Source organism: Trichosurus vulpecula, chromosome 2, assembly GCF_011100635.1.
Source record: "Trichosurus vulpecula isolate mTriVul1 chromosome 2, mTriVul1.pri, whole genome shotgun sequence".
NCBI lineage: Eukaryota > Metazoa > Chordata > Mammalia > Diprotodontia > Phalangeridae > Trichosurus > Trichosurus vulpecula.
In genome coordinates this window covers 192,175,268-192,189,401 of record NC_050574.1, presented here as the reverse complement: position 1 = coordinate 192,189,401, position 14,134 = coordinate 192,175,268, and the positions used below count along the sequence as shown (strand labels likewise).

The 14,134-nt window shown below is 38.8% G+C and overlaps 1 protein-coding gene across 1 annotated transcript in view; it reads right to left on the bottom strand.

The window, feature by feature from the left end:
- Positions 1-736: 736 nt before the first annotated feature.
- B3GLCT (beta 3-glucosyltransferase) overlaps positions 737-14,134 on the bottom strand; it is a 124,697-nt gene continuing 111,299 nt past the window's right edge. The window contains exons 14-15 of the mRNA XM_036742638.1: positions 8,755-8,899; positions 737-2,383 (exon numbers count right to left, since the gene is read on the bottom strand). Of these exons, the coding sequence (XP_036598533.1) occupies positions 2,216-2,383; positions 8,755-8,899 (313 nt within the window). The 3' untranslated portion in view covers positions 737-2,215. The remainder of the gene's footprint in view (positions 2,384-8,754; positions 8,900-14,134) is intronic.

Here is a 14,134-nt window from a genome sequence, read left to right as displayed (position 1 = left end):
CTATATTACCTACCTCCCTAGGGATATTTAAGGAAACCTTAAAGGGCTATGTAAATTTGAGCTATAATTCTTACTATTTTTGTTGGAAGTAACTTAGCTCTCACCAGCCAGGCCCTGGGGGACCACCTCCAGGGGTGGAGAACCCTAAGCCTTTAGGCAAGTGGATTCAGTCAAAGGGCTGCACTTGAGGACCTAGAAGGTCACATGTGGCCTCAAGGGCCCAGGGTCCCCACCCTGTCTAGCCCATGGGAAATGGATTAAAGAGCATCTATTGTTCATATCAGTGATGATGGTGATAATAGTAGCCTGGTAGAATTCATACTTCTCTAAAGCATGATGACCTCAAGAGTCATACTCTGTTGACATCTCTTAAGCTAGAGTCCATGAATTTGTTTTTTAAAAAATATTTTGCTAATTTTAATTCAACACAACTGGCTGCCTCTGTAATCTTTTAGATTTTATTTCAGGCATTTAAAAACATGATTCTGAGAAAAGGACTGCCCAAGGGGGGTCCTTGGCACACACAAAGAGATGAAGAACCTGTGCTTCAAAGTTACAGTCTCAAAAATGGGCACAAAGCTCTCAGTCATTAATCAACCTCAGTGTTCCCCAATTTGGAATCTGGATTCATTTGGAAATGCTGAACTACAGGAAAACTATGGAAAACTTTAAAAAACATTATTTCAACAATATGACTTTAAACCCTTACATTTGGTTACAAAAGTATAGCCAGTAAAGTTAGAGAACAGCATGTCCATTTGTCTTTTTTTATTTATTTTTTTACAAAAAGAAAAGAAAAATACTTTACTTTACAAAAATTAGTTTAGAATACTAAAGTCAGATTTTATACAAATATCTTTACAAAACTGAATTATACATAGAAAAAACTAAAATGATTTAAAATATATAATACTCTTTACATGGATGTGTTACATTACTAAGGTATCATTTGGATAAGGTTTAAAAATGAAAGTAGCTTCAAAACATCATGTTCAAAATACATTCCTTAAGACTCCAGGAAAACCACTCAATGCTTTCACCATCCGCCTGTGTTAAGGTATGGTGTTCTACAATGAGTCAAGGCAGAGCTACAGAATAACATTAAGTGAAACAAAAAAAAAATTACTGTGAAATAGCAGGTTCAGAACATTCCAATTTAGTTCACTTCCTGGGATCTATATTACAGCTCATCAACTCAGGCAAATACTCCACTCTTATTTTCAGGTATAGATGGTCACTATCATTTGGTAACAAGTCCATTCTATTATATGTGGGCTATAAAGACAGGGCTTCAGGGAGCAGCGAGCTCTAGACTAATTCTTATAGTCTAAAAAGTTATTAAAAATCTTGTCCACCCAGGTATAGAACAAAAAATTTACAAGTAAAAAGTAAAAAATAAAGAGGGTCCAGCAAAAACAAGGGATGGGCAGACAGCCAGGGTTCTCCACAGGGACGCTCATGATGTCTGGAGAAAGCAAGGAAGTACTCGGGGACACTGAACGAAGCCCCTGTGGCAAACTTTTGGGGGAACACAGGCAAGAGTCCCATGGGAGGGGCAGCAACAATCTGCACCATGGGAGGGAATTCTCAAATCAGCAAAGTCACAGATGCACTTCCAGAGAGGTTTCCATAAGCCAGTATTTTATGAGCATTCATAATCAACAATATCATTCCTACTCCTTTCCCAGGGAGTACTTCTCATCATCAGTATATTCAAAAACCAGAAGTTAAAATTGGAATAGGTTCCCATCAACATTTATGCCAAAACACTTCATTCTTCTTTGCACATTATTTTAAGCAAGGAGTCGCCTTGTTGCAAGCTGTGTTGCAGTACAAGGGAACAGCAGCGGGGTCCAAGGGTGACGCTCTATTTTCCCTAGGATGAATTGTTGAAAATACCTCATCATGGCTTTAAAATACCTGTTAAATATGATGTAATATAATAATCTCATGATTCAAAATCAAAGGGGTGGTATTCTAAGACCCCCTGTCGCATCTTCACAAAGGAAAAAGCAAAGTCAAAGTTGAACCCTTCCCCTTCCTCTCATCCCTCCCCTTCCCCCCCCACCCCAGCCCCCCAAATGAAGAAATAGAATATACAGTTTCACTCCTAAGACTAGAAGTCTCCTATGCCACATGGCACACTTTGTAAGCACAACCCAGCACAAGAATGCCCAGAGCCTCCGTGAGCATCTTCCTCCACAACACGAGATGCTTATAACTCTTCTTTAAAATGTGCCTGCTTCCTGCCGCCGGTGGCATCTTTCCCATTGGGTGCCAGCCAGGTGAAGTACACCTTTATTGGATCGATGTTCCAGTGTTTGTGAAATGATATGGGAACTTGGTGAGAAAGGTAGTCCTCCGGGTAATCCACTGGCCGAGCCTGGAAGCAAAAGAGACAATTACTTCCTTCCCCTATGGAGGTTTATGGTTCCATAGTCATATTTGCAGGAAGAATGTTTTATAATCTTACATAATATATAATAATTATATAATAAAGAATGCTTTATCAACTACTCTAATAGTAGTTGTATGTGTCCAAAATCAGACCGCAATCTTTGGTACCACCTTTCCTCTACCCTTTACTTCTGCCTATGAAAATTCTTTCTCATCTTCTTTTTCCTACCCTGGCCTGTAAATATGTATATAGAGAGATAGGGACAGCTACACTATTAATATAGATATATAATATCAGTATAGTTATACAATATCGATGTAGGTATCTATATATCTGTATCATCTAGTTTGGCTAAGAAAAAGAATACTGTGACCCCCCCCCCCAAACCTCTCCCCAGAGGACTGCAGAAAATAAATTAACAATTTAAGTGAGATTTTAAGAATTCACATGGTTATGGGAGGAAAAATACTTGTATTGTCCAGGCTGGAAAAAAAGTAGCAGCTGGTTTCAGTTTCTTTTTACGATGTCCAGAGTTTTACATCCTCCATCCCTTTGTTCTAGCAAAATCTACAACGGCTAAAATTCAGATTTCACAAGTTCATGTGGACTGTGAATTAGTGGCACAGCGGATGTCCACCAAACCCTTCTGCAAAGATTGTTGATGGCCTCCCAATCCCCCCTGCACATTTGGGTATAGACTAGAAAACCAAGGGGTTCGAGAAGGCAAGGGTCATTCGACATTCTTTCTCCAGTAAGTGCCTGTCCCTCAAGGGTAGGAAATTCATAATTGGAAGCTACAGTCAGGTTTATGATGGAGAAAATGGACAGTGGTTACCATGTAGAGTCCCCATTTTTCCTTCTCAACACCAATCCCTATTTCCTTTTGCCACAAATATACAGCATATGTGGACAACAACCTCTATAGCCATCCCTTCAAACACTAGGGTTTCAAGAATCAATCAATGAGCATTTATGTAATAATAATGGCCAGAATTGATATAGCTCTTTAAGCTTCAAAAACCATTTTATGTGTGTTGTCTCACTTGATGCTCACAACTCTGTGAGGTAGGTGCCCATTTTACAGATGAAGAAAAAGAGACTGAGAGAAGTCATGTGATTTGTTCAACATCACGCAGTTGGTAAATGTCTGAAGTAGGGTTTGTACTCAAGCCTTCCTGACCCCAAGTCGAGCATTAATTAAGTGCTACTCTGTGCCATTCAGCCTTGCAAAAACTGTTGCTATAAATATAAAGAGGAAAGAAAAACAATCCCTATACTCAAGGACCTTTCATTCTAATGGGAATTCTTGCCTTCCAGACTGGCTATGCATGATAAGACACAGTGAGATGAACTATTGCATAATGAATTAGCAAGAGACCCAGTGTTAAAAAGCACAGCTTCTGATATGAAGAGAATGATATCATAGTTCTTACCCATATGCCACTTATTTACAGGCAGCTAGGGGACACCATAGTGCACAGAGACCTGGGCCAGGAGTTAAGAAGACCTAAGTTCAAATCTGGCCTCAGACACTTACTAATGGTGTGACACCACACTTAACCTCTGTCTGACTCGGTTTCCTCAACTGCAAAATAGGGATAATGATAATAATATCCACTTTATTGGGCTATTGCAAAAATCAAATGAGATGTTAACACTTAAAAAAAATGCTTAATCTCATTAAGTGAATAGGTTGTAACTGAATCATAATCCTAAGAAATGGTCCTGGGAAAAATACCTCATCCATCTTTTTCTCTTATATCCAAAGCATATGGTTTTCTCTTTTAAAGTCCCTGTCATTGTCAAATGATTCAACATAAAACACTGACGTGATTTTGTCATTGGCAATGATGTTAATGAAGAAGCATTGCCATCTGTTTTACTGCTGTACCCCAAGGACCATAAGACCTTCCAAACTGACTTGTAGCTGAGATCCTGCATATGTGTTGTCTCTCCTATTAGAATGCGAACTCTTTCAAAACAAGAATTGTCCTACTTTTCCGTGCTTTGCACATAGAAAATGGTTAATGAATGTTTTTTGCCTTCATTACTTCACTCATTCATTTTTAAAAGATCTGTAAAATGAGGGGTTTGTGATGCTGAAAACTACAGATACTTCACACTACTAGCTGGGCATTATCTTGTTTTTTTCTATTTGTATTCCCAAGAGTACCGTGTTTTGCACACAATAAGTAAGCCCTTAATAAAATGATTTTTTATCATTCATTCATCCATAAATATCACCAAGAGAACTTCAGGTTATGCTGAAGCCCCTTCACCAGTGGCAAAGTAGAAAAATTTCCTTGAGCCAGGGCTCAAACACTGACATCAGTGAGGAAAGGTTAAAAATCATGAATAGCTAGGCACCATCGGTTTTAAAAGTTCTAATCCTTGAGGTAGTTAGTAACTAGATGGGAGCTGTACTGGAGAAGGATGAATGAGAAAATATATCCATATATACACATACATATATGCACACATATGCTACCATCTATTCTAATTGGTTTTCAACTTTTTGAATAATAATAGTTAAGGGCAATTATAATCATTTGATGTTTGTCAGACTCTCTGAGGCTTAACTGTCAGGAAGGAAGGGAAAAGTCAGGGGAGACATATTGTTGAACTTTTTTTTTTTTTGCTTTCCTTCCCAATTCACTCCTCAACTGATTTCACAATGGCCCCAGAAAGGAGAATTGAGAGCAAGAGAGGCAGATCCTCACTCATTGTGCATGGCTAAGAATGAGCTGTTTGTATTACTAACACAGCTAACAGGAAATAACAGACACTCACAATTTCTTTCTGGTAATGCAGATTACAAAAGGGTCCAATTTCATCTCAGGAAGTCATGTTGGGAGACTAGCTTATTAAGCACTAACATGTGCTAATCGTTTTCAATAAATGAGGTACTAGGAAAGAACAAGATGGAGCTTATGGAAAGTGAAATCCATTCAGAGAGGTGTATGTTAATACCCAGGAGTCCTGTAAAGGAATAAATGTATAATGCCAGGAGAGACCCTCCCTCACAGGTTACCATTAGAGGATGAGAAAACTGGACACACCGAACAGATGGATGGAGAATACTGACTAACTGTTCTCCAACCCCACTAAATATAAACAAAGGAAACCATGCCTAAAGTATAGTAGGGGGAGTACAGGTTGGGTTGAAATATGAACTTTGTTGTTTTAAGGTAGGGTTTCTTAATCTTATTTTGTGTCACGGGCCCCTTGGGCAAGTCTGGTGAAGCCCATGGATCCCTTCTCAGAATCATGCTTTTAAAATGCATAAAATAAAATACATAGGATTACAATGGAAGCCAACAATATTGAAATATACTTATGAAAACACATATACATATATTTTTTAAGTTCATGGACTCCATATTAAGAACTCCTGTTCTAAGAGTTGGGACACATTAAACTAGGGAGGGGAAGATGCTCTTCTGTTCTCCCTTAGGCCCAGAATCAGAGAATTTCAAGACAGATGGGACTGTGAGATCCGGGGCAAGTCACAACCATTGCCAACTTCAGTCTCCTCACCTGTTACTTATGCTGCCTTCTCTCACAAAGCTGTGCTCCATAAATCTTAAAACACCATAGAAGTGTGAGGTATTAGCGGTCATCTAGAAATATCATATGACTTGGAATGGTATGCCATCTCCATTTTGCATATGAGGAAACCAAGACCCACAGGGACGAAGTGACTTGCCCAAGACCACCCATATAGGATTCCAATGGAGGTTCTCCGACTACAAATCGAGGGTTCTTTTCACTACTTGATTTCAAATCCTGCCAGATACTTACTAGCTGTGCAACCGTGGGCAAGTCACTTCGCCATATTCAAGTCTCAGTTTCCTATCTGTAAAACGGGGATAATAATAGTACCTACTTCACAGGATTATTATAAGGCTCAAATGCAATAACAGATGTGAGACATCTTAGAAATGCTAGTTACGATTATTATTATTAATTACTATTATCAATGTATCACAATGTACCTACATCAAAGTCCTTATTTTGCAAACTCTATTTCTTTAAAGAATTCTGTTTGGATGTAGAGATGGATTAGACTTATCCTGAGGCCCGTTTCTAGAATTAGGATTCCATTATAACCCATTCACTGAAATAGATGGTTTTTAGAGGAGAAAGCAAGTAGAGGAGTCTGAGGCTGAGTGTTAATGCTAACTTGGTCAGTAAGTCAATGTGTAACCACTGATGTTCATCTCTCTGTCTCAGAGCACAGACTCCTGTCGCTGGGATGGCCTTTAGAAGACATCTAAGTCAACTCCCTCATTTTACACATGAGGAAACTGAGTTACAGAGGAGTGAAATAATTTGCTCTTAGGTCACTTTGTGAATGAGGGCCAGAGCTTAGAATGAGAACCCAAGTCTCTTGATTCCCAGCTCAGTATTGTTGGGGCTTTTTTCCATTATGCCAGACTTACTTTGCAAATTTAAAAAAAATCAGTTTTCAAATTTATGTAAAGCTCTCTAGGAGATACTTTATACATTACAAGATAAAACAGAACTTGCTAGGAATTCTAGACTCTGCTTATTTTTCAGCCTTGGAAAAAGCTTAAAATACATTGCCTATGGAACACAAATCAGGAGTTTTTAAGCAGGGGAAAGTAAAAAATGAACTCCTTTAAAATTTCTTCCCTAGAATTTATGCCCAAAGAATAGATTATTTTCTTTCTTTTGCTGGAAAGAATAGGAGAGCAGGATATATGGTCCCTGTCTGCCTTTTCCTGTGTGAACAGACTCACAGTATTCTATTCTAATATCTCTCTTTCTCTTTTTCTTCTTTTATAGGCCAAGTTTTTCCCTAGATAGCCAGGGCTGCTGCCCACATCTAAGAACTGTCATGTTAATATAGTGATGGATTATATCTCTTCTCCTCCAAGAGTTTTAATAATTTTTTCATTTTTCACTTGAGAGCCAAAGAATAAAGAACCTCATCTGCTCCTTCTAGGTCTTTATAACCTTGTATGTCTAAGGTTTAGGAGGGGTAAGATCAGACAGGGTTTTGAAAGAACAAGAAAAATGCCCTTTTGTCAAGAAGGGTTTTTTAAGCTGATCATTAAAGAGCTATTTTTATCCTTCCACACAGCACTTAGGGATGTTAAAGGGAGTCTGCCTCATCCAATGATGCAAACGCTTTCTCTGCCTCGCTAGCATTCTCTTCTTTGCTGCTATACCTGTCATGGTTGAATTTTTATATCACGAGGGGTAGCAATTGCTGCTTGGTGGTGACATAAAATATGAATTCTGTTGGATCTAAAACCAGGGTTTAAATGCCATTTCAATGCTTGTTATGGCATCTAAAGTAGACATACATTTACATTTTTCAAGTCCTGAGCAGCTCTGAGTTTCTCTAAGAAAAGCATACTGTAGGTGTTAAAGGCACTGTTGTTATTAATCCAAGTATAGCACAGAGATTTCATTTTGGGAATATAAACACATTCATAGACCTGCTTCTCAAGGGACTACTAAAAATAGTGCAGAAAGAACATATTTCTCCAAAGATTATAACGATGATACAAATACACCACCGATGTCTTGCGGAAATTGCTACCGCTTCTCATTTTTTCCTCCCCCCAGGAAGCATCTTCACATGGGACACAACATCGAAGTTTAACAGACTAGGAGGAATAAGAGTAAAAAGGATGAAAACCCAACAAAAAGGCTGCAAACCTGATAGTGATAACATTGGAAAAGGAGGCAAAGTTATACATGCAGGCAGAACTAATTTCAACAGCTTTGAAAGCTGCAAGTTGAATTTATTACATGCTTTAAAAGAAAAACAAGCTGTACATTAACAGAGATCTGCAGTTTCATGTACAATCCTCTTTTTCTGTTCTACCATGTGTACGGAAATAATCATTTTATTTAGTATTTGTTAAGTTCAGAACAAAAAATGAATTATGAAAAAGAATTAAACACAAGCCAGAGGGATGCTATTAGGTTTGCCCAAGATATCCTCCCTTCCCCCTCCGCACTGGCCATGAGCAAATAATGAATATTTCTTTTTTGGTTAAAAACATCAACAATATGAGAAGGGGCAGGTTTTCTCTGCTCCCTTATGTGAGACAGATATTTGTCATGTGCCATTTATTTTCCTACATGTTTTTAATCCCAACCTTTGTAATGTATATGACATAATAGTTCTCCCCACTCCTGCCCCTGTCAAAGGGGCCTCCATAAGATGCCCATCTGGAACTTTGTGCATAATTCTCAATTCTCTTCATAATTCTCAAAATTACTCAAAGAAATGATGGTGAGGGAAGAGAAAAAGACTTCTCCAAGGAGAAGAAATTGTTTGTTTTTTTTTTAAGCGGCACGGCAAATAATTCTCTCACCTGATGAAAGAGAGGGCTGTGCGTCACCGGGATTCCCAGACCACTAAAACACATGCCAAGCACCATGTCATCTGGGGCATCATTGCTGTAACATCGACACTTACTAGCCAAAAGCCTCCGGACAGCTTCTCTGCTGAAGACCATACTAATGGACAAAGACAGAAAGACAAAGGAAAAAAACAAAGGGAACTTCAAAGACCATTTATTTGAATAGGGAAATCTGGTTCAATAGAGACACATTTTTGATTATGATAAAAGAGCTGTTTCTCTGGGGCTCAGAAGCCACTCCATAATTACTCTGTATAAAAGAAATTGTTTTTGTGCTTTCTGTCAAATATTAACACTTGCATAAATATTTTAAACTTGAAACAGATGTTTTCCTTGTGGGTAAATTTTTACTTCTTTCATACATTTCTGTTCTAACTTCCTGGCAAAAATATGCTGCCTCATGTTCTATCTTTTTCAATCATCAGTTGGAAAATTAAAATACTCCCTGGTATTGGAACTCTCCATGGTAACATACTTTGGAGTTCTCTTTTGATAAGCCACAAGTCTCTATATCTCAGAGACATCCTTAATTCCTATGGGCTACGAAAGACTTAGAGGGACTACCCAACTAAAAGATCCCTGAGGACTTCTGGTCCAGAGAGCTCCTTACAGACAGTAAGAAAAATAGATTTTAGAGAATTATAGAATCTAAGAGTTGGAAAGGCCCTTGGTGGTCATCTAGTCCAATCACCTACCTAAGGCAGGAATTCTCTTTTGTTTTATTTTTGTTTTTTTGGAGGGGGGAAAGCAGGGCAATTGGGGTTAAGTGACTTGCCCAAGGTCACACAGCTAGTACATGTGTCAAGTGTCTGAGGCTGGATTTGAACTCAAGTCCTCCTGACCCCAGGGCCCATGCTCTACTCACTGCGCCACCTAGCTGCCCCAGGAATTCTCTTTATATCCCCCGGAAGATGATTTATTCAATCTCTGTTTAGATACATCCAGTGAAGGGTAATTCACTATGACCAGAAGCACACTGGGAGAACTTAATTTCTCTTCAACTTGAGTTAAAATCATCTTCCCTTTAATTTTCACTCAGAGATCTTAAGGCAAATCCCTCTTCCCCTATTCGTCCTACTTAAACCTATAAATACCAAAAGATTAGCAATCATGTGTCCCCCAAGTCTTCTCTTCTTCAGACTTAATAGCCTCAGTTCCTTCCGCTGATCCCCCTTGTAACATGCACTGAATGGCTGACACTCCTTAGCCTTATTCTAATGGTTAATAGAATCCTGGGAGAAAATGGAAGACTCTTGTTTCCAGGGTTTATTGTCAAAGCTCTACTGTTAAATTGCTGTTACTCTGGGCAAGTTGCATCCTGTCTGGATGATTCTGCTCTGCTCTAGTCTAGTCCACTCTGCTACTGAGCCTCATTATTACTTTGTGGAAACTTGGGAACTACAAAAGATAAACATGAGGGGAAAATCCTGACCCATTCTGATGTAAGGATGACCCCCCCCAACTCACAAAATGAAAGACACATAAGGACATAATCTTTCTCCTTCCCCTATCCCCAACCCCTCCCCCCCGAAAAAAAGTTAACATAAAGGTGTTAATAAGTTTTCCCAGCCAATCACTCTTTTCCTGACTCTGGAATGGAAAGAAGTTAAAAATTTTCAAAATTACTCCTTAAGTCTAATATGAAGAAAACAAATTTTTATTACTCCTAAACAGAAAACAACAATATCTAAAGACTTCTTAGAAAACAATCAGAAAGTCACACCACTGTCTCTTCCTTTTTTCCCTCTGGCTATGTCAGTCTTATATCACATTGCCATCAATGGCTTTGTACTGGTTCAGACTGATTAGGCTTGAGCTCTGGAGAGGTCAATAAGAAATCTTTTAGTAAGAGATCCCTTGTGGGCCTAATTAGCTAACATTAGGGCAAAACAGATCTCATTTCTTCCTTTTTTTTTAGTACACATGTTGTTTATTTTGATTTTTTTCTCAATTTCATGTAAACAAATTTTTTTAACATTCGTTTTTTAAATTTTTGAGTTCCAAATTCCCTGCCTCTCTCCTTCCCTTCCTTTGAGAAGACAATCAATTTGATATAGATTATACATGTGCAGTCATAGGCATGCTTCTTTTAAAGCACCCTACTGGCCAAGAGTGAAGGCATGGTGGTGGGAGGGGTTTAAATGTGATTTTTATCATAATCATAGCAATGGCATCTTTTCCACTCAATTCAACAAACATTCATTTTAAATTACTATTAAATACCTAATGTGAGCTAGGTCCTGGGGAAGATACAAAGTTCTGATGACACAGAGCCCTTACCCATATGGATCAAGAGACATTTATTAAACACCTATTAAATGCCAAGTATTATGCTAGGAATTGGGGACATAAGGACAAACAAGAGTGACAGAGATAGCATGAATTTATAACAGAATATACAAAATATAAGCAAAATATATACAAGGTAATTTAAGAAGAGAGGAAACGAAGTTGGGAAGGGCCTCAGGAAAGACTTCTGTAGAAGGCAGTATTTGAGTTGAGCTGTGAAGGAAACAAGAGATTGTCTGAGGCAGAGGTAAGGAGAGTGTACATCCCAGGCATGGCAAGCAGCCAGTGCAAAGACCCAGAGAACCGAGATAGTGTCATGTGTGAGGGAGAGGAGGAAAGCTAATTTGGCTGGGAGGGGAATAAGGTATAATAAAGGAATCAGGTTGTGAAAGGTTTTAAAGTAGGCTAAACAAGTAGGCTGGAGCCAAATTGTGAAGGGCTTTCAAAGCCAGAGGAATTTCCATTTCAACTTAAAGGCAAAAAGAACTACTAGAGTTTACTGAATAGAGGAGCGACATGGTCATATCTGTGGTTTAGGAAAATTACTTTCGGCAGCAGTGTGGGGTTTGGATTGGAGGAGGAAGAGACTTGGGGCAAGGAGACCAACCAGGAAACTACAGAGATGCTTGCGAGGAACGAATATTTCTCTCTTGTATTTAATAACTAATTTTTGAATCAAGACTAAGGTTTTTCCCCTTTTCTACTTCCTTATCCAGAAACCAACCACTGTGGGAAATCTCTTTTAGAGATTTACCCAGACCAAGATCTAATCAGACAGTAAAAGAAATTCTAATTTTAGGCTAATGGATATATTCCTGCTCACCGTGTTTGCTCAGACACATCTGAGAAAATGTGGATCCTCCCTTCTGTCAGATAGGTGAAATTGATGTCTCTTTGACCAAGATTTGGGTGAACTAAGTCACATACTCCAAGACCCAATATAGCCAACCTCCCACTGTGTTAACCAGTCAGAGTTGATTGCCACCCCTCAGGAACACCTACCCTTCGAAGGGCCTATAAACTGTGAGCCCACTGCCACGAGGGGTCTTTGGTCTAAGAGAGACAGTCAAATGACCATCCTTTTACTAATAAATGTGCTGGCCTTACTAATAAAATCATTAAACTGCCCAGAAACTATGGCTCTCAAAAATTTTTAATCATCACACGTTGAAGTCCTGAATTCAGGTGGTGGTCATGTAAGAAAAAAATCAACCAATGATGTGGAGGTAGAAATGACCATTTTTGACAATTGAATAGAAATGTGGAGTGAGAGAGAGTCAGGAAGCAAGGATGATGCAGAGGTTGTGAACCTTGCATTCCAAAAGGGATAGGGAACTTTCAACGAAAGATCTAGATTGTAATCCCAGTTCTGCTGAGATTTACTACTTCCATGGCACTGAGTAAATCACCTCCCATTTGGGGGCTTTAGCTTCCTCGTTGAGGAAAAAAATAGAAATAGGGAAATAGGAGAGTTCAAATAGAAATAGCAAAGTTCAAAAGAAGGGTATGTTTTGGGGAAAAGAGAATGATTTTTTTTTGGATATGTTGAGTTTGAGCTGTCTCTAGGACACAGAGAGGCAAGTAGTGATATGGAAATGGAGTTCAGAAGAAAGGACAGGGCTGGATGTAGAGATCTGAGATTTGGGAGTCGTCATCTGCATGGAGATGATCACTGACCCCTTGGAAGCTGACGAGAGCACTGAGAGAAAAAATGTAGAGAGAAGAGGGCCCAAGAGAGAGCACGAGGAAACACAGTTAGGAAGTATGATATGATCAACCAGCAAAGGGGAATGAGAAAAGAGTAGCTAGACCAGGAGATAATAATATCATAAAAACCCAGAGAGAAGAAAGTGTACAAGGAACAGAGGGGTGGTCAACAGTATGAATATAGTTTGCTATCTCAACTTACTTTAAATTAAATGATGACAGATTTGGAGCTGGCAGGGCCTTAGAGATAATAAAGTTCAACTCTCTCATTTTAACAAATGAAGAAACCGACAATCAGTGACTTGCCTAAGGTCACCCAGATAGTGAGAGGCAGAGCTAGAACCTAACCCTACAGTGAGGTGGTACAGTGGGAGGAGTGCTGAACCTAGAATCAGGTAGAACTGAGTTCAAAACTGGCCTCAGATTCCTACTAATTATATGTCCTTGGGCAAGTCGCTTAATCGGCCTCAATTTCCTCAGTTGTAAAACAGAGATAATAACAGCATCTCCCTCCCAGGGTGGTTGTGATTAACCAAATAAGATAATCATTGTAAAGCATTTAGCACAGTATCTGGCACAGAGTAGGCACTTAATAATTACGTGTTTCTTTTCTCTGCCTCTACATCCAGCACACTGCCACTTTATTTTCCTCTCATAAATATATAAGAAAAGTAGGACTGGGAGAAGATCTTTATAGTCACGTGATCCACTTGTACTTCTGTGGATTCTGAAAGTTTTGACTTGGTAAAGTACAAGAGGAAGGTGAATTTTGCTGTTGGCAAATCTCTGACTTCTTTCTACCCATCCTAAGCACTAGCTACATAAATAATCCAAGTTGCCCAAGTGCTGTGTGGACTTGCAGTATAACTTTTTATTAAGATAGTGAGTTATTTAAGCAGCTGTCTCAACATGGAAAATTGCCCATTGTGTTGTGCTGCAAAAGAATCGTATGTCTGACCTGTAAGCCAATTTTTAAATATTTAAAAGATGTTTAGAGGCTAGAATTCTAACACTTTGATTTTCTTTGATATCTCTATTTCTTTTAAATTGGAAAAATTGAAACAGGAGGCAGGGATTTGCCTGAAGTTCTACCAGGAAATTAATAACACACCAAAGAAGAGGGGCCAGCAGTCTGCATCAGAACACAACTGTCTCACAAAAATTTCTTTGGGAACTGTCTTCTAGGGTTCTTCTCCAAGAATTATTTTATGTATCATTCTCCAATGAAGGATTTCATCCCTGGGGTCAAGAGCTTATTCCATGAGGCAATGATGCAATAGATAGAGTGCATCAGAAAGACCTGAGTTCAAATCTAGCCTCAGACATTAACTAGGTT